This window comes from Nicrophorus vespilloides, unplaced genomic scaffold (assembly GCF_001412225.1).
Source record: "Nicrophorus vespilloides isolate i.1.1-1 unplaced genomic scaffold, Nicve_v1.0, whole genome shotgun sequence".
Lineage (NCBI taxonomy): Eukaryota > Metazoa > Arthropoda > Insecta > Coleoptera > Silphidae > Nicrophorus > Nicrophorus vespilloides.
Genome location: NW_017096075.1, coordinates 237,444 through 256,240, shown reverse-complemented (window position 1 = coordinate 256,240; position 18,797 = coordinate 237,444). Strand labels below are relative to the sequence as shown.

Genomic DNA, 18,797 nt, shown 5'->3' with positions numbered 1-18,797 from the left:
TCGCGTTCAAAGTTGCAAAAATTGTCTTCAAATTTTAGAGTATTATTTCAGCTTATAAGTAATAATTAGTGAAATTTCAGAAAGTTATTTTGGGGTAATTGTATTGAGATTTCTTTATATTTATTACGTTTTTGTATGAAAAAATTATATTTTCCACAATTATTCCTGATAAATCAATTTCGAATAATATATAATACAAAGTTATTTTTTTTCAAAATTAATAACGATCATCAACACAATTACTTATTGTTTCGAACTGGCACATTTATTCTTCTCTAATTAAACGTAGTAAATAGTGATGTTATCCATTGAAGATTCCTATTGTATGTAGAATAGTAAATCTAAAAAAAAATGCATTGAATCAAACTTTTTTTCCACAATTAACTATAATCGATTGCACCTGATTATGTACTAACATTTCATATTTTTTATTACATTTATCAGAATTTATCTATAGTATCTATTGAGAATCTTCTAAATCCACAACGAATTACATGTAATTACTAGGTTTCTGCATAAGTATATAATTATTATTTGCAGGCGATGATGGGTCTATAAAATAAGCTTAGGGAATTGCGTGATGTCGAACGTCCGACATAGTGACTTCTTTCTGTATGTAGTCCTCGTATGCATGCATGTATTTCCACTTAGTTTATTAAATGGACTAGTTTCAAGGTAACATTTTTTAATTACTTCGTAGCATTGAGGATAGTTATCAGGATAGTTAAATATTGTATAACTATATCTGGATCAAAATTTAAAAAAAAAGATGTGTTGCGTTTTATAGTAATATTAAAAACATTTACATTAAAATCTATTAGTATTTCGTGTCAAGGAAATACTTCAATTTACGTGTTTTCTGTATAATTTATGAACTGTAATGAATATCATTAGTTACTTACTAAATATGAAGTAGTATACAGTAAAACTTTGTTTTCAAAGGTCAGAATGGAAAAAGTTTTGTCGCGAAAGGAAAAGTTTGATTAAATAAGCAGTGAACTTACTTACAAAGTGAAATCACATTTTAAAATATGAGTTTAAAGTTGATTGTTCTTTCTTTTCATTCATTTAACAAGTTATTGCAACATTCAACATATTTTCCTAAGTCACGATCATTTTTGTTAAATGCAATAAACGTTTTCAATGTTATTTAAGCAATTTTTTAACTTTGTTATATCAAAAGTAACGTTATCTGAGGTATGGCTGTATTGTGAAGAAGCATATACAAGAATTTTTTTTTATTTTAGTGATTAATATTTGATATTTTGCAGAAGTGTCGAATATTCTGAAACACGTTCATTCTTAGAACCTTGCGCAATTAACAAACATCTCGTATTTCCATAATTCTCAGTTAGAATTTTACTAGAATCATTCAGACGATGAAATATGAACCGCCATCAAAGTGATAATAAATAAAAAGGAAAAAATACATACCTCATCTTCCAGCAAAAAAAAAACTTAAAATGTGTACATTTCAATCGTACTTCTTTCGGTTTGTTTTGTTTCTCTTCATCTACCATGTAAATACTGTAATTACAATTGCTAAAATTTGAATTGAGTAATTGTTTCCTGAAGAATGGTATTTCCTTGAAAATACAAAAAAAAACAACAAAAGTGTAGTTATGAGTATTTACGATTTCTGTAATGACTACATGCATGTATAATAAGTTGAGATGTTTTCGTATTTAGATTATGTGCGGAATAATATAAAAACGTTTCCAAGCATGTCGCTCGTACAGGATATCTTTCCTGTTTCTCTAGAAGAGGAGACGAAGAAATAATTATGTGGCGAATCAAGGTTGACAGGGTTAATGACTTAAATCAGATTAGATGTTTCAATTTAATCGTACTCTATTAAACAACGAACTGAATCAAGGAAATAATACATATAAATTGTCTTATTTAAAATATAATTAAAAACTATTAGAAACTTATTTTAAGAATGTTAAGGAACGTGTGTTTCTTTTTTTATATACAAAAGGTTGGAGTCAGTAAGTACACAAATGTAGATATGCAGCATGTCATATTATTTCACATATTTTAGTTGGAATTTAAAGTTTTTGAAGTTATCTCTTGATATATAATTGGAAAGAAAAATTTGCAAACAGCATTTTCTGAGAAACTGAAGATATTTAAGCAACTAATTATAATAACATTTATTTTGAATTAACTAAATAATAAATGTTGAGTAAATAATTAGAACTAATGTATTGTTGTTTGTTAATAACAAAATTGATTAAATATCAGTTTTCGATCTACTAAAGTATTTTCTTAACGTTTAAGAATAAAATTCTTATCATGGTTTAGAGAAAATAGCTAGATAACGAAATATGAATGAGTCTAATGAAATATATTATCTAAATTGTTTTAGTAAACAATAAAATAAATTGTATTGATAAATGGTAAGCATATACATTTTCTGTTTTACTAATATCTGACAATTAAAGAAATATATCAATTATAGTTCACTTTAAAGAATTATCATAATAGAGTTGTTGTTTCCCTTTCTATTAAGATTATGATATTTACTAATTGAGAAATTACTTATTAATTGTCATAAAAATACAAATCGAAGTTGCTTTATTAACTTATCTATTATACTTATAAATACTTTGGATACTTGATGTTTTACAACTTATTTTCGTCTAAGCCATTATTAAATAAACAAAAGTCTATTCAGTACATACTTGCCTATTTGCTACCTTCTTGGTAAGATCTTTATTAATAGCTGCATTATCAACTCAATATATGTTTACCAGTAGTACTAGCGTTTGTAGAACATTTCTTAATTATAATAAATCATCAATTTCATAACAAACATTTAACATTAGATGATTATTATGAATTGTGTACAAGTAACTAGTCTTTTTATTAAGACATTTAAACGAAACTTAATATTGAGTTTGTGCAGGTTTCTACAGAATATAATCATAATTTACTATTGGTCTAGATCAGAGGTTCCCAAACTTTTTTTGTGTCGTAGACCCCTTGCCATGTTTTTCGGTTTTGGGTTAAGATATTGATTTTTTTGTAAATTTATTATTTATATTGGGACATCTTTATAATTATTAAGATCTTTGCTCTGAGACTGCGCGTATGCTTGTAACAAGATGATACTGGTATATCATTATGTGCAGGTTTTTACAAACTCAAAATGTATTGCGACCACAAAGCGAATGCCTTACACACTTCCTACAACTTACACAATTTTATAAACATATATTATAAGATAGTATAATGTAAGTAAATAGGTACTATCAGTGTACCCCCAAAATTTTTTTTTTTCGCTGACGTAGACCCTTTGTAGGTTGTCATAGACCCCCTGGATATAGACCAGTTTGGGAATCACTGGTCTAGATAAAGTCTTTGTCTTAACCAATGATAATTAAACATTAATACTGCACAATGTTATTTATTAAGTTTAAGTGATGAATTCATAATATTCTTTTGAAATTCTCTGCGTATTCTTAAGGCTTCGTTAAAAGAGTTAAAAGGCGTGTTGTTATGTTGGTAGTCTATATATTTGCAATGGTATTTTGTGTCTAAACAAAACATGTTTTAAATGAACATATCTAATCAATATCATTCGTAGATAACGTATAGAATGTGTATAATGAAGCTCTATTTATTTTACAACCATAAATGCAGTTAATTGGTTAATGGGTATCACAAAGATTGTGGTATTGTGATCGTATGAATTACAAGCAATTTGTTGTTTTGCTATTGATATTGTTGTTGTTGTTGTAGAATTTGTTATGTTATGAGGTTGGTCGATTTCTGGATGGGTTTGGCAATATTTGAAAGACGCGCTGTACGTGCGCTGTTTTTGTTTTGCTGTGCGCAGGCTGGCATCGAGCATCTCACTCTCTGTCCCTCTCTCACCCGGCAATCATAACAAGAAAATGGCGAGCGCTTCGTTCACGGTTTACTGTCATTTGTAAAAATCTAAAAATATCAACCTTTATAAATGGCTTAATTAGTGAATCGTGTTGACCCTGTAAATTGTAAATAGTATATTGTATAGTTAGTGATAATATTTTGTGTTGTGCGTAATAAAAATTCAGTGTCTCTAAAGTTGTGATCGAAGCCTTAGTTGTTTAGAGTGCGAGAAAATCTTTACTACAAACGCCGACGCCGCCGCCGCCGCCGAAGTTTCTCAAACGTATATTCGCGAAAATACGCACTGTTCACTGCCGTTTCGAACCAGAGACAAGCAAAGGTACGTATTCCAATAATTTAACCTCAAAAGCGAACCGAATTATCCGCATCGGCTTGGTTAAAATTGCAAACAATTTTTTTGTGTACATCTGTCATTGTGCCGTCAGCCATTTGTTTTTACTGAGATCCATCCTCCGTACCGGGAATTCGAATTGTCATTCTCTCCCCCGTTATAAACAATGCCTAGAAAATGCATTGCTGCATTATCATGCAACACCTCTAGCATTGTTAACCTATGACCGTTGCGGATATCCAACCAGCACGTTTCCCTTCACGCCTCCGCGCGTCCCATGCCAATTAATTGTTTGCAGAATTAACCTCAAAAACTTTGCGAATCTCTTGAGTTGTCTCTCTCCCATGCATTAGATATATATATATTCCAAAGCAAAATGCAATTTTCTTTTTAAATTTCAAGTGAGACCAATGAAGTGGTTGGGTGGTGGTGATGGCAATGGTGTAGTTCACTTGGAAATGGACAGGGGACCTCAACGTACCCAGGATGATGCTGCGGTTGGGTATGAGTTCCAAAGACAGCCTGATCCAGAATTTCCACAGTTTGGACAGAAGCAAACCCGTTGGGCTCTTGGAGATGATACTGTTATTGATGTAAGTATTTTCAACCTTCCAATATATTAACATTTTATAAGCATTCAATTTATATTTAGTTATAAACAATTCTTATCTAATCATAGACAACCAGTTAAACAATGTTTTCTTATAAACAATATTCTATTTACAACCATTTTGATCTTTCAATAACAAACATGCATCATTATCAATGTAATGAGCATAAAAATTAACAATATTCAAGTTAACTAATGTTGAGTAAATTATGTAAAGAAATCCAAATTAATTTAAAAACACAAATTGTATAAACCCTTTGATGGAATAGAAATATCTACAGTCTGTTATTAATTTGTTAAGAAATTTCAATTATTTTTATTATAGACAACCAATTATACACATCACAAACAATAATGTTTATAGAAATTGTTAATACATATACTAAAATTAATCAAAAAATTACTATTCTATATATCACTGGTATCAACTATTTACTGTGCATATAAACATATTCAAGCTTACATGAGATTTAATTGCATTTTAGTATTTGTTAGTAAAAACGTAATTATGATCTAGAAATTGCAAAAAGACGAGCTTTCCGCATTAACCTAGTCTTCTATCTTATCGTAGATAAATATTCCTTGTAATCTTTCAGCTTCAATTCAAGATTCGATTCTTAAAAAGAGAGTAATTAATGTACAGAAATACCTCGTTTTATTATACATAAATGATCATTTTTACATTATACAGTCAAGTCTCTTTTTATGCAGTTCTCAATTAGTCCGGTTTCAAATAATCCGGGATATAGACGGAACTGTGCGAGGTATTTCTATACTAATATACATTTTATTCCCCTACACTAAGTTGATTAAATTTTTTTTGCGATATGTACTGAGTTGTTATTTTATTAAATTTTCCAATTACCGTAATGAACTGGCAGCTTTACAATAATTGTTTTTCATATTATTATTACTAATGATCATTGATACATTTTGAAGTTGGTTCTTTATAATAAACAATTTGTGTTAGCAAACAAGATTTGCTTTGCAAGTGCTTTGAGCTATTACTTCTTAAATGTACTTTCAATTTTAGTCAACTAACTAATAAATTAATTGTAATTAATTGTTTGTTAATGTTCTCATTAATACACTATTATTACTAATTAATAAATTCTCAAATGCAACATTAACAATTACAAACAAATTCCAAATTTTTTTTTCTGCCTTTATAAATTTAATATATATATATATACAATGTCCCACTGTTAATATATTTTTTTAATTCTGAACATTCATTCTCCGCATATTTTTATTTATTTATAAGTATAATATGTACTAAGTATAGACCGGTAATAAATACATGACGTAGTAGAAAACCGAAATAACTATTTAATGGAATGGGTGCGAAGTGTAAATATTATTGTGTACTGTGCGTTGACTCGTTTTTTTTTTGTATATCCTGCTTGCTTTTTACTATTTGTAAACGAATCTGCTATTATACAGAGTGACGCTTCGTTTCATTTCTACACTCTCGTTTTTATTTTCTTAATTGTAATAGCCACTTTTCGTTTCATAGTTGTCTTTAAAAAAAACAATGCTCGTGTATTTTATTTTGAATCTACTTTACGTTTTAGTAGTAACATAAATAGTCATAGCTTCTGCTTTAATATTTGAAAATATAAATAGGAATATGAATCATTGCATTATCATTTTATTTTCGAATTCGTTAATTATAATTGAATATGATATTTTATTTTAAGCATTTAACTGTATGGTCATATTGATCTATTAAATGCTAATGCATTGGCATATTTAAATATTTCAGCTAATTTCAAGTTTTTGTTTCATTCGATTTCTATCGTGTTTGATAATTTATTTATAGAATTGCGTTCAAAATCGAACATGTTAAATGCTAATTAAATCGAACAGTTGAAACAAATATAGTACATTATATGTTATATCACTTTTCTGTCAATAATATTATTTTAACCACAAGCTTTAGTTTTAATATCAATTTGTGATTTAATACAAATAATATTTATTGTAATAGTTGTACTAACCATTACATTAACAAAAGAGACATATATTGATTATAGACCATTCAATTGAGAGTTGTCAATATTATATTGAAATCAAAAGTTCAAATGTATTAATAAATTATTTTTATTAAGACTTAATTTTTTAATTTGATTTTTTTTTGGATCTATTAATCGATATTTTCAATAAATGACTATTTATTAAAGTATTTGTTAAAATGCCAAACAGCTTATAAAATTAATTAAAGATTTGCATTGGAAAGTTGATTTGTTTTTATTTATATACTAAACAGATATTGGTTTAATATGAAAATTGTTGTTGCTTACATTTTACTGCTTATCTTACACGTGTTTGGCGTAATCAAATGATAGATGGTCTCTGTTTAAGTAGGTATCATTAGTATATAAAAATAGCTCGTTAAACTAATTTCCAAGAGTAGTTCATCACGTTATAGTCAAGAAAGGAATATGCTTGTGATTACTACTTCTGTTTGCTACTATTATATCATAATAATCAAAACTAAGAAGTTGGTTATTCTTTTAAATATATATATATATTTTACACTAATTATAATTATGTTCAATTTCTAGTTATGCATGGATTGTTTGTGATGTATTTATATAAGTATGATTTTGAAAAGGTTGTGTTTTATGCATCTTAAATAAATGTTATGATCTGCAACCTAATTCTGATTTACAACGCAGACAAAACACGAGCTTAGTGGATCGATAATCCGCCTCTGCACAGAAGCTTAACGTTTTGGAATTCTTTATTTACTCTATAATAATTGTTCGTAAACTAATCATGTCTTTTGATATTTTTAAATGGTTAATTGCGTCGTTATATAAACAAGTCTATCCTATTGTTTCAGAATCATGACAAATGGAAGTTCCCAGTGAACAACAAAATGCAACATCAGGCCGGCCAGCCACCGAACATGACGTATATGGATCCAACGGGTATGCCCAGGTTGTATGACCTGGGTCTTCAGAACAAAAACGTACCTACGGACCAGTTAATGTACCAGTTGCCCGGTCAAATGACAGCTCCTATGCATAATCCATATATGCAGCAGCAGACCGTCCACACTCACTGTCCTCAGCATCAGATCTCTGTCCGTCAACCCACGCAGGTAAGAGATACACATTCATAAATAGTAATGGAAATATAAATAATCGGATGCGCCTCAGTGCACATACTTATTAATGAATCATGCTAAATAATTATTCGAATATACTACTGGAACGATGCTGGGCTATTGTATTTACACGACTGCTTCCGTTGCTCAAGAGGCCCAATATTTTTTTTTTCTCTTATTTGTAAATTGAACGTTAATCAAACTCGCGTTTGCAATACTTTCATAACAGAAATTGCTTCTGTTATTACGCGGCTGTATGTATTCCATTCTTGGTTTTTCGGGGCGATTAAAACGCGACAGTTGTTGTGGGCCGCCACCGTTGGCAATTAGAGAGAGAAAGACTATTTTTTTTGTAGTTTTGAAAATAACAATTCCTACATAGAAGGAAATGTGTTTATAATTCGCAATGTCGGGAGGTGGACGTTACGTGGGGCGTCACGGTGTTTAGCACGTGCAGATCATAATAAAACTTATTGCGCAATTGTTTCAAATGTCTTGCAATGTAAAAAGCCATGGTCTAATGTTAACGTCTTTTAAAAATATGTCTGTGCTTAGTCTAGAGCTCTTGTTTTCTAAACCAGTAACATTTGAAAAACTGATATTCATAACCTGCATTGTTAAAATCATCAATGCTTTAAAGTTAAACCATTTAATGAATATTCCATTAGAATTGAACCATTAATAATAATGTAATGTATCAGCAGTATTATAATTATATAATAGTAAAATTTTGTCACTAAAGGATGTTTCTTCGATTGATTTGTTTCGAATGGATTTAGACGTTTCATGAACAATAATTGCCAAGAAGTGGCATCATGTTATGGGTACCATATATGTTAGATGGCCTTTCTGGCCTTGCACCTTGACTTACTAACCTGATTGCCGAATAGTGTAAACACTTATAAGTTATGAAACGTCTTGTAGCCTACCTACCTACATCCACCAAGCACAGACGTAATCATCAGTAGTCGGCGCAGTGGAAGTGGTCCCCCCGTATGCTCTCTCAGTGTTTAACTTTCCCTCTTCGTTATAAATCACATTGAGCACTGACTGAATTCGACTACATACACACGTATGTAAAAAAAAAATAAATAATGGTTACATCACGCGTCCTGGATGCGAAGATGAAATTGCCGACGCTTGTCTGAAACTGAATTTAATTGCTTTTGCACAGTTTAAATACATTTATTTGAAACGTATTCGTTTCCCTTGATTTATTAACATTCGCACCGGCATAGATTTAGTACATGTGCTTCGCAAATTAAACCGAATTACATTTTAATTAATTAAATTTGCGTTGCATTATAATCTAATGCAAGATACCTGTTGTCCTGTAACAACTCATATTAATTACATTTCACAAACTAATTATGGTGTTTCATTTTTTTTCACATTGTACTTTGCTGAAGTTCATAATTACGAACAACTTACTTTCAGATTCAAACGCTGTTTTATGTTGATAGCTTTCATTCGTTTATTGATAAAGTTTAGTTAGTTTTAAAATGTTTTTTTTTAATCCATTTTCAATTACAGTAGACGTAGATAGAGATCATTATATAAAACGTATTAAATAAAGGTGAAGGAACTTGTATATCTATAACAATATGCTATAACTTTGCTCTCGAAATTCTTTTGTGAATAACGCAAACCTCGCGAACTCTAAGTGGTCTTCAAACCGGGCTTATATAATGTCAGCAGATATATTTTTATATATAATATAATATTTTCCTTAACCAAACTATTGATCAGGACTGTAATTATGTAACATTTGCGAACAAGTTACAAAATATAATACAATTGAAAAGTATTTGTTAAAAGGTTTTGTATCGTTAGTAAATCCATATTTTGTAATTCTTTCAGTTTAGTTTCATTAGTATCAACCTTGATCGTGCCAATAATAATTGGTTTGTATTAGTTAACTCAATTTATGTATTTAAAAATGACAAATATCTTCACGGTCTATTGAATGTGTTTCTCAATTGCAAAATGATCTTTGTTGTCGTAATATAAGTTTTATTCAAAGAATTCTTCACTTATTCTAGAATAATCACTTTTGAATCTAGTATGAAGATTTAAATTGGTTTATTTTTATAGCTTTATGTTCTTTCTTAAAAATGAGTTACGATTAATGAATTTTAATTTAAACTACTAATGTTCTTTAAGCACTATGCGGCAATATTATTGATTTACGTACATCTAAAACTATTTAATTCAAAGATCGTACTGTCAGCAAATTGCAAGTAACCCAATGTTCATGTATTTAAATTTAAATGCTAGTAAAAATTAAGCAATGTTTGTCGCTGATAGATCACGAAAGGACTATATCTTGTCTTAAGTTAGTTATCTAGGAAGACTAGTCTAGAGGAAACCTATCAAATACAAGTATTATTCTTAGCATTGACATTGAATTTTATGAAGTTACAGAACTGCTATTTATTAGATTATAACGCGGTAGATTCATAACATAACAAGCCATTATTCAGTTTGTTATAACAATAATAAACATCTTTATTGGCCGGCCGACGGTTAACTGAACAATTACGGGTCATGGTCTGTAAGCTATTATAGTTTATAATTTTAAAACAAATAAATAAACATAAACAACATTTATACATTCGTAGATATCATTTGTCGATATGCTGCACATAATCCAAAAATAAACAAACTGCATATATACAATATTGGTCAGTTAAATTATATTATGTTTATTTTTTTATTAAATCAAGTGTTTATATTTAATACTTAGGTTGTTATCAAATTCTAATGATAACATTAGACATTGATAATTCAATATTTATATACATACATAATAAATATTTATATTTTTAAGTTCATTTCTGTGCAAGAAATTTTCGTGTAACAAAGTATTTCAAATGAAGATTAGTTGAATATAGCTTTGTAATTTGTTTTTAATTGAAATTATTATAACACGAAGAATTTAATTAAGTTATTAATTAATTTTAATATATTTGTGATGTTCATAATTGGTTAAACTATTATGTTTATAATGTTATTATCCATAAAGAGTTAATAATGTTTTGCTGCTTTAAACTTTAGAAAAACAAGAATATTTGAATGACTAGGATGAGCTGAGCCTTTTTGTATTTAAAATTGAATGGAGAATGCCTCCTCTTGCATAGTGTTTAATGCGCAGTGTCAGACGATGTTGCGAACTGAAAGCAATTATTTTGTTAACAACCGTAAACCCATTCATTTTAACATATCGCCGCGTTCTGAAGGTGAAAAGATTTTCGAGAAAATGTAATTACATTTTGTTCACGACGTCATGCGGCAGTTTTATTGATTTTTTCAATTACGATCAAGTTTCACGTATTCCAACTTAGTTCGTCGAAATATCCGCATGTAGCTTATTATATTTTTACGAAGTGGTATTTTATAGAAAAGTAATTTCATTTATGTGAAATTGTGGAAAGTTTTTTTTTTTCTCTTTTTGAGAATAAAGGAAATGCCTTCTCTCCCTCCCGCCATATGCGTTTCAAAACCACACCTTTAAAACCCAATTATCTCGGGTGTCTCATGTGGAATCGTTGCCAGCTGAAACTAAATTTTGGTGGTAAATTTTGTTTAATCAATATTTATTCAATACCAGAATTTGGATGATTATAAAATACACTTCTTAAAGATATTAAATGAATATTAACATATTGTTTATATAATTTTGATTTCCATACTTTTACTGAAAATAATAGATTAATTTTGCCATTCACGACCAAATATATTGGTGCAGTTGTTAACTTAGTAATTTGTTTAATTGATTTTATTTAGTTTTCCTAATGAATAATTTAAAGAATATATTAATTTTTTAACTTCTCCTTATACTAAATACTTTGTTAATGATAACTCGTATTGATTTGATGTTTTTCCTCATTTGTTTTCTATTTATAAACTTTATAATAATTCTGTACATATTCGAAGCAAATGTCAAGGTCAATCGCGTGGTCTGAAAGTGATAAAATTAACTTGTGTATAAAAAATCAGATGTAATTGATAATATTTAATGGGACGTAATAATAATATTGAAAATCATTAAACTTATTAATGGTTGATTGCGCGAAATATAAACTTTAGTAAAAGATATTCGAATTACCATTACTCTCAAAAATAGCATTTACTTCTGGTTATTTCTCCATAGACATGACATTTCTTAGGAAAAGGATCTCTGCTTTTAGGAGAAAAAAAAAGTACTGCCATAAAGCAGTATACATAAACCACGTTTTTCAGTAATGGAATTTCTGAAAACCGTAGGTACTAGAATTATTTTATAGGAGATTTTAATGCCCTTGTATTTGTATTCACTTAAACACGTATTATTAATTATTATTCAGATTTCTCTCTATAACATATTCAGAATAATCAATGTATTATCTTGTTAAACAATTTGAGTAACAACAATAAATTTTACACGTAAGACAACTACTCAGACAATGATTAAAACTTGAAATATTTGCTTATAAATAATCGTCGACTTTAGATTATATAGACTTTATTGGATCGCTTTTCTATAGATAAAAGTAGTGATATAAATACTGGTGTTAGATGCGTTTTTTTTGGACTGAAATTATAGGTAAATTTTGAATGAATAGTTATATTTCATGAGATGGGGTCGGTTTAAAATGGATATAAGTATGGATGCGAGATTATGGTTCCCAGAAAGGAAGGAATGGTTGTTTTTGTGATACTTTATGTTTGGTGCTGCGGCAAAGATATACACATAGGGGTGTAACCCTGCCCTAACCTAATAGTGCGATGCCGGTTCGTAAAGCTGCGCACGGCTCACGGAGTGATGCGACTGCAGCACAGCGCAGTCGCACCATCACCTTCGGGTCTTTGTTCTGTCCTTCTTGCCAGTTTGACGTTGTGTAGTCGACGATTGGTGTTATGAAAGTTCGAAGCTAGACGCGCCGGGTACTGTGTTTACGATCTCGATCAGTGTGTAAATAAGTAAAGATATATATGAAGTGGTGTTCAGCAGTGGTTATGGTTATTTCAATTTGGATATGAAAGATATGGGACCTGACATGGTAAATATTATAACTTTTTCTAGTAAACTCTTGCGTAGCTGTTTTGTTTACATGTTTCCATTGTTATGGCAACCGGGCAAATAGTTTTGTTTAAACCGATGAGGTCGCTCGTCGACCCGTGCAACAGGTCTCCTCTATCCCCGTCCCGATGGACACCGTTCCATTTTGCATTTCGCAGCAGTAGCCATTTTCAAGGTGGACGTTATGTTTGAAAATAAAGATACACGAGTCGTGGAAAGAAACAAGCGTAAAAAAACATGTCGAAAACGAATAAACGTATACATCGTGTGCTCTCTCTCTCTTGCTCTCATAGCATAGGTACGTGTGTGTATGTATACAAGCGGCACATTGCGGGTATAGCCAGGCAGCAGAGGTAGAGGCCGACCGTTGCCGCTGCGTCGTTCTGGCGAACCGGATTCGTCGTCTGTGGGGAGCGCATTGTTGCCAGTTCGATGCCCCAACATGACTATTGTTTATGTCGCGGACCAGGGATGTCTCTATGGCACCGCATCATGTTTTATGACCATCGTCCCTTACTACGAATTGACCCACCCGGATCAACCATTCTTCATTTGCCTTCTCTCCGAATCCTGCTTACCACCGATTTACTGCTAAAAATAAGTCCGCACTTCCAATTTCTCAATGCTTTACGATTAAAGGACCTTCCCCCTTGCATAGATTTTCCACCACACAGCCTTTAAATACATGCACCCAGGAGTTATGGTTTCATCGCATGACATTCTTGCATGCATAACTGCTGGTGTACAGCAGCAGGGCCGTTGAGGTGCATGAAATATTCGAGTTTATAGCAACATAGAAAATGTATACTTAAATCAATTTAATTTTAATAATAGAACATTTTTACTTTATACTTTACCATTTTAAACATAAAATCCATTGCAGTTTCAAATCTTGATTATTTTTATGTTCATACAATTTTTTCTCAAAGATATCAGTTATAACGAATTTATTTATTTTTTAACTATTTCAATATCTACAAATACAGTAGATACTTATTGTTTTACAATTTTAATCTGTATCAAGTATTCAATCTTCATATCCATGAAATAATTATATAATAAGTACTTTCATTATTATTAATTCACTGCATTTAATCTGAAAATTGTTGTCTTTGTAATAAAAAAATAATAATGCGTAAACGAGTTTAATAACAACGTTTATGTATTAAGATAACAACAATATTGCAATTTTAAATATTTAACCTTTCTATAATTTAAATAATTATTTACGTATTGGAATTGTCATTGTTGTTATTATTACAAATTTTAATTATACGAAGTTCATACGCGGTTGAAAAAACATCAGTTATTATTGTATGCAAGTTTCGAGTTTAGTAATAATTAGTCCTTGAAACACTGAACTTTAAGAAGCATTATTTAGTTTTGTATTATTTTGTCTCTATATTTTTCACATTTTTTTTTACTACTGTTTTGCATATATCGTAAATAATTTATAGTTGATAAAAGTATGGAATGTAAAAAACAGTGTTCTCTCAAGTGATATTTCTGTTTCTTTACATAGAAATATGTCTAATTTTCAATTATCCTTTAACTTGCGCTTCAAAGAAGGAAACTAAACTCGTTTATTCACCATGTTTTATCCTCCTCTGTACTAGAAGGTTTTCTTTTATTTTAATATTTTCAATTACAGTTTTTGTTTGTTTCATAATTAATTTTGAGCTTGAGAGATGTATGCTTTATTCAAAATGTCTATAGTCAACAATAAAAAGCAATTTACTATTGCACAATTTAATATTTAATCAACAAAAACGAGGTTATGTTGTAAAGAAACACGTGGAATTAATAACATACAGTTTGAAAATTCTATAAATTACAGGAATGTCATCTGCATGTTTTCTCGCAGTAATTTATAAAATTCGATTATTGTAAATTGTTGTAAGCTTGTACAATTATAGTTGCATAATAGTGAATTAGAAAACAATGAGCCGTGATGGAGGTAATTAAAGCAAACATGGACTGAGCGTAAACGTCGTTGTGTGTTAATTGTTACGCACAATGACATGTGTTGCTATTGCGTTCCACCTTGAAATCATTGTTATTACTTATTGATCGTATCAATGAATAATGTAACAGGACGAAAATATCGGAAATCGTTTGTTATTGCATTATACGGCTGGCTGAAATATCCGCACGTTTCGGTGTGTTTTAAAATTCCCGCCAGAGAGAGAGAGAATCATGTAGCAGCGGTTTTTGTATTTCTCGATAAAGTACAGCGCATAAACGATTGTGCACTTTGGTAAATCGTGCACAACACGCTTTCTTTGTAAGCTTGAAAATGTACGATTTATCAGCATTTCTTGCAATTGTTACCTAATATGTCACTGCGATCAATAATTAATTATACCGTATGAGGCAACAATGTTCCCCTCAATTTTACAGCAGCTTTTAAACAAAACCTATTTAGCATATTCCAATTTACTTGAAAGGGTTTCATTATTGAACAATCAAATCGATTACACCATAATAATGCATTGTGCAAGTTTTGAGTTGTACAACTTCGAAGGAACCAATTTGTGCCTCCTGTTTTGCATTTCTATGTACATGTACTCGTTTTCTAAACCAGACCATGTGTCTGTTTTTATTTTTTCAACAATCATTATCTCGCATCAGCTGTTTCTTATCTCATTATTTTTTTTTGTAGATTACGTTTCCAAATATTTTATCTAATATAAAACAATATTTCATTAACTCTTCCTCACTGTTATCAAATTATTTGTTCTTTACCGTCAGAATAAAATGGTAACAATTTTAATTATAGGCAGAATAGTCTAATTAGTAAGAACTTCTTGAAGTATTGGCCAACTCTTAAAATAGACAATTTTATTATACTTCCTCTTGCAGTGTGTACATGTTTCAGACACTTTTCACATCCGGTTTATAAATTACCCTGGGTTTTTGTGTTGCACAACATCTGTAGACATTTTGCGAAGCTTCCAATATTAGTCATATTGACATTTTTTCTCTTTCATTCCTAAAATAACTTCATACATTTTTTTAAAATTTAAATCGTAGAAATTATTTATTTTAGACGTTAATTTTTGATATGTTACGGAATTAACGGGCAAATCAATTAATACAATTACATTTTCTGACCAATAAAAGACATTTCTATCGATTAGTCATCATCTTTTCACAGTTTATTTTTTCTCACATATGTCACTAATCTGACGATGTTCCACAGTAAAATTTATTTTTTTTAATTATTTCAATATTTAAATTATTTAATATAAATTTTATTATATGTTTATAATTACGGATATTTTTTTTGAATCTTTTAGAACGTTGTCACTTGGATAACTAACTCGCATCTATAAAAATAACCGATTGAACGATATGCAAATTGATATATCCCGAGAATGTCCTTGGTGTATAAATCTTATGAATACCACCAGGCACAAACTCGTTTCTAAATAAGTATAAATCTATTTTGTTTCACCTTTGAATAAACCGTATAAATCGTTGAAAAATCATGTTTCGGCCACTTTATTATATTACAAAATTTTGACGCAGTTGATTTAATTTAATTGTATTACATTATAAAATATTTAAGTTTCAATCAGTCGCCTAGTTGATAATTACAAATTGCAGACGATATTCCGCTAATACAATTAATGTATCTGGTATGTAATTAAACATTCAGCTTGGACAGCCATCAAAATTCGGATTACAAATCTGAGCTCAATATTTCTGTCGATTCAGTTGAAATTGAACAAAGGCATCTTATTATTATATATTTTTTTCGACCCCTCGCGTCTCGATGCTGCTGCTCCTTCATTTTCGATGATTTACAAAGGACGGCAGCTGAGAAAGATGTTTTGAAATACAAGCAGTCCTTTTTTGATTTTATTGTGCTGCGGCTCCGGCGAATGAAAAGCATGATGTGCGACCACAGAAGGCAGTTAACCCTGTTGGCCATGAGCGGTGGCTTTTGCAACGATCTCAAGGTCTCGCAAAGAATAACTTTTATATAACAACTCTGTAATTTTCATATGATATTCAATGCAGACGACGAACAAAAAAATATATTTAGAGAGAGAGAATGAGAACAGGGAATGCAAAAAGAAGATACGCAATCAGCGCTGAAATTTGAGATTGGAATCGCGATCGTTTTTACCTTTCCTCTCGTGTTATCAAACAAATATCAATGCACTAAGTCACGTTCTATGCAGCTCGCTGAAGTTTGAAATAAAAAAAATAAATACAACACGAAGCAAGGAAATGTTGACAATAAAATACACATGCATGTATGTAATAGACAAAAGGTACAGGCTCTTTGTCCTAACGCTGGAGCAAGTTGACTGGTGTATCGTGGTGTTCTCGGTTATCACGTTTTATTCCACCTAAAACGTATCTCAGCAGTTTGCCTATTTCTTTTTCTGGCTGAAAATACAACAAACTTACTTGTAATCAATACAATGGGTAACGACTTCCTAGTAGAACTTATCCCCTTTCTAGAACTGGAATACACAATATAAAATTGTACAAAATAGAATGCGTAAGATCATGTTCATATAATAACGAAAGCTTTCATTGTTATAGATTTCATAATTTTGTTATTCTAAAACTAAAGTTATCAAAAAAGCACCAAAATCTATTACTTACAAAGAACAATACATGCATGTCTTTTTTCTTTATATTACAAGAATTGATGTGCTCGCATAGTTTACATCCTTTATTAAAGGAATGTAGGAATTCCAATTCCGTTTGTTCATCAGTCACAGCATTAAATATGTTGAAAACATGTTATTCCAAAATGTTTCTTGCATTTGATTATTTTACACTAGGAAAATTGAACTCCCTCGAGCAACTCTGCACTTTACCACTCCTTCTAGCGCATTTCACTGCGACACTCTTTCTGCATTCCTTTCATCTTCCATTCCTCTTTCCTTTACTCTTGGATACCATATATGTTGGTTTTACTGTATTGTCTTAGCTTTTTTAAACTTAATTCTTCAGTCAAATATAAATTGTATTAAGTGCGTGCTACAACACTCGAAAGTATAGTATAAACTATATATATATTTGGATCGATATGTTTGGTTTGAAATTATACAAGAATTGGTCATTTTTTTATGTTTATGTATCTAAGTTACCTTAGGTTAGTTTTGATATGAATGATTGTGTTATGGAAAGTCCTCGGGCATTGTGTGTGTATTGCCACAGTTGTTGTGGGAATTACACTTGGCCCACATTACATAGTTTAAACAAATATGTATGAATAACTGATGTTTTGTTGACGCGAGCGACTGTTAATGACAATAGAAAAACTTGTGTGTACTCCAATAGCGGGAAAAATAGTAACAATCTATAAAAAAATATTACAAAAAACGAGTGTATATGAATGAATAACGCAGTAATGAAAGGACTTCTTCATAGAGATTACAATTTACACATTTAACTTTCAATTTCGCGTTTTGCAAATATATAAACCCACGGAGACCGCAAAATACGGTATCGGTTTTTAATCACTCTATATATTTGTGTACGAACGTGCTGTATTGTATTCGACCAAAATCGAATTTGTTTTAATATTTTATATTGTGTTGTAGACGGCAGACGGCGACGAAAAAATTCAAATTTTAAAGTTCAACATTATGTAATGCCAGGTATTTTATGTTTCGCAAAAAAGCTACTGTCAATGACCCACATTTCGTATTATTATAATTCGAACGTTTTCGACGCGTTGAAGGTTGAATTCTCTGTGTTTCCTTTATTACGTTTCGGCGCACATTCATATAAAATTAATTAATCTGAATAG

The 18,797-nt window shown here is 30.3% G+C and overlaps 1 protein-coding gene across 1 annotated transcript in view; it reads left to right on the top strand.

Annotated features, from left to right (window-relative positions):
• Nucleotides 1–4,107: 4,107 nt before the first annotated feature.
• The window catches only part of LOC108569394 (maternal protein pumilio), a 48,271-nt gene continuing 33,581 nt past the window's right edge, over nucleotides 4,108–18,797 (top strand). Inside the window, exons 1-3 of the mRNA XM_017930926.1 lie at nucleotides 4,108–4,219; nucleotides 4,634–4,824; nucleotides 7,690–7,950. Of these exons, the coding sequence (XP_017786415.1) occupies nucleotides 4,642–4,824; nucleotides 7,690–7,950 (444 nt within the window). The 5' untranslated portion in view covers nucleotides 4,108–4,219; nucleotides 4,634–4,641. The remainder of the gene's footprint in view (nucleotides 4,220–4,633; nucleotides 4,825–7,689; nucleotides 7,951–18,797) is intronic.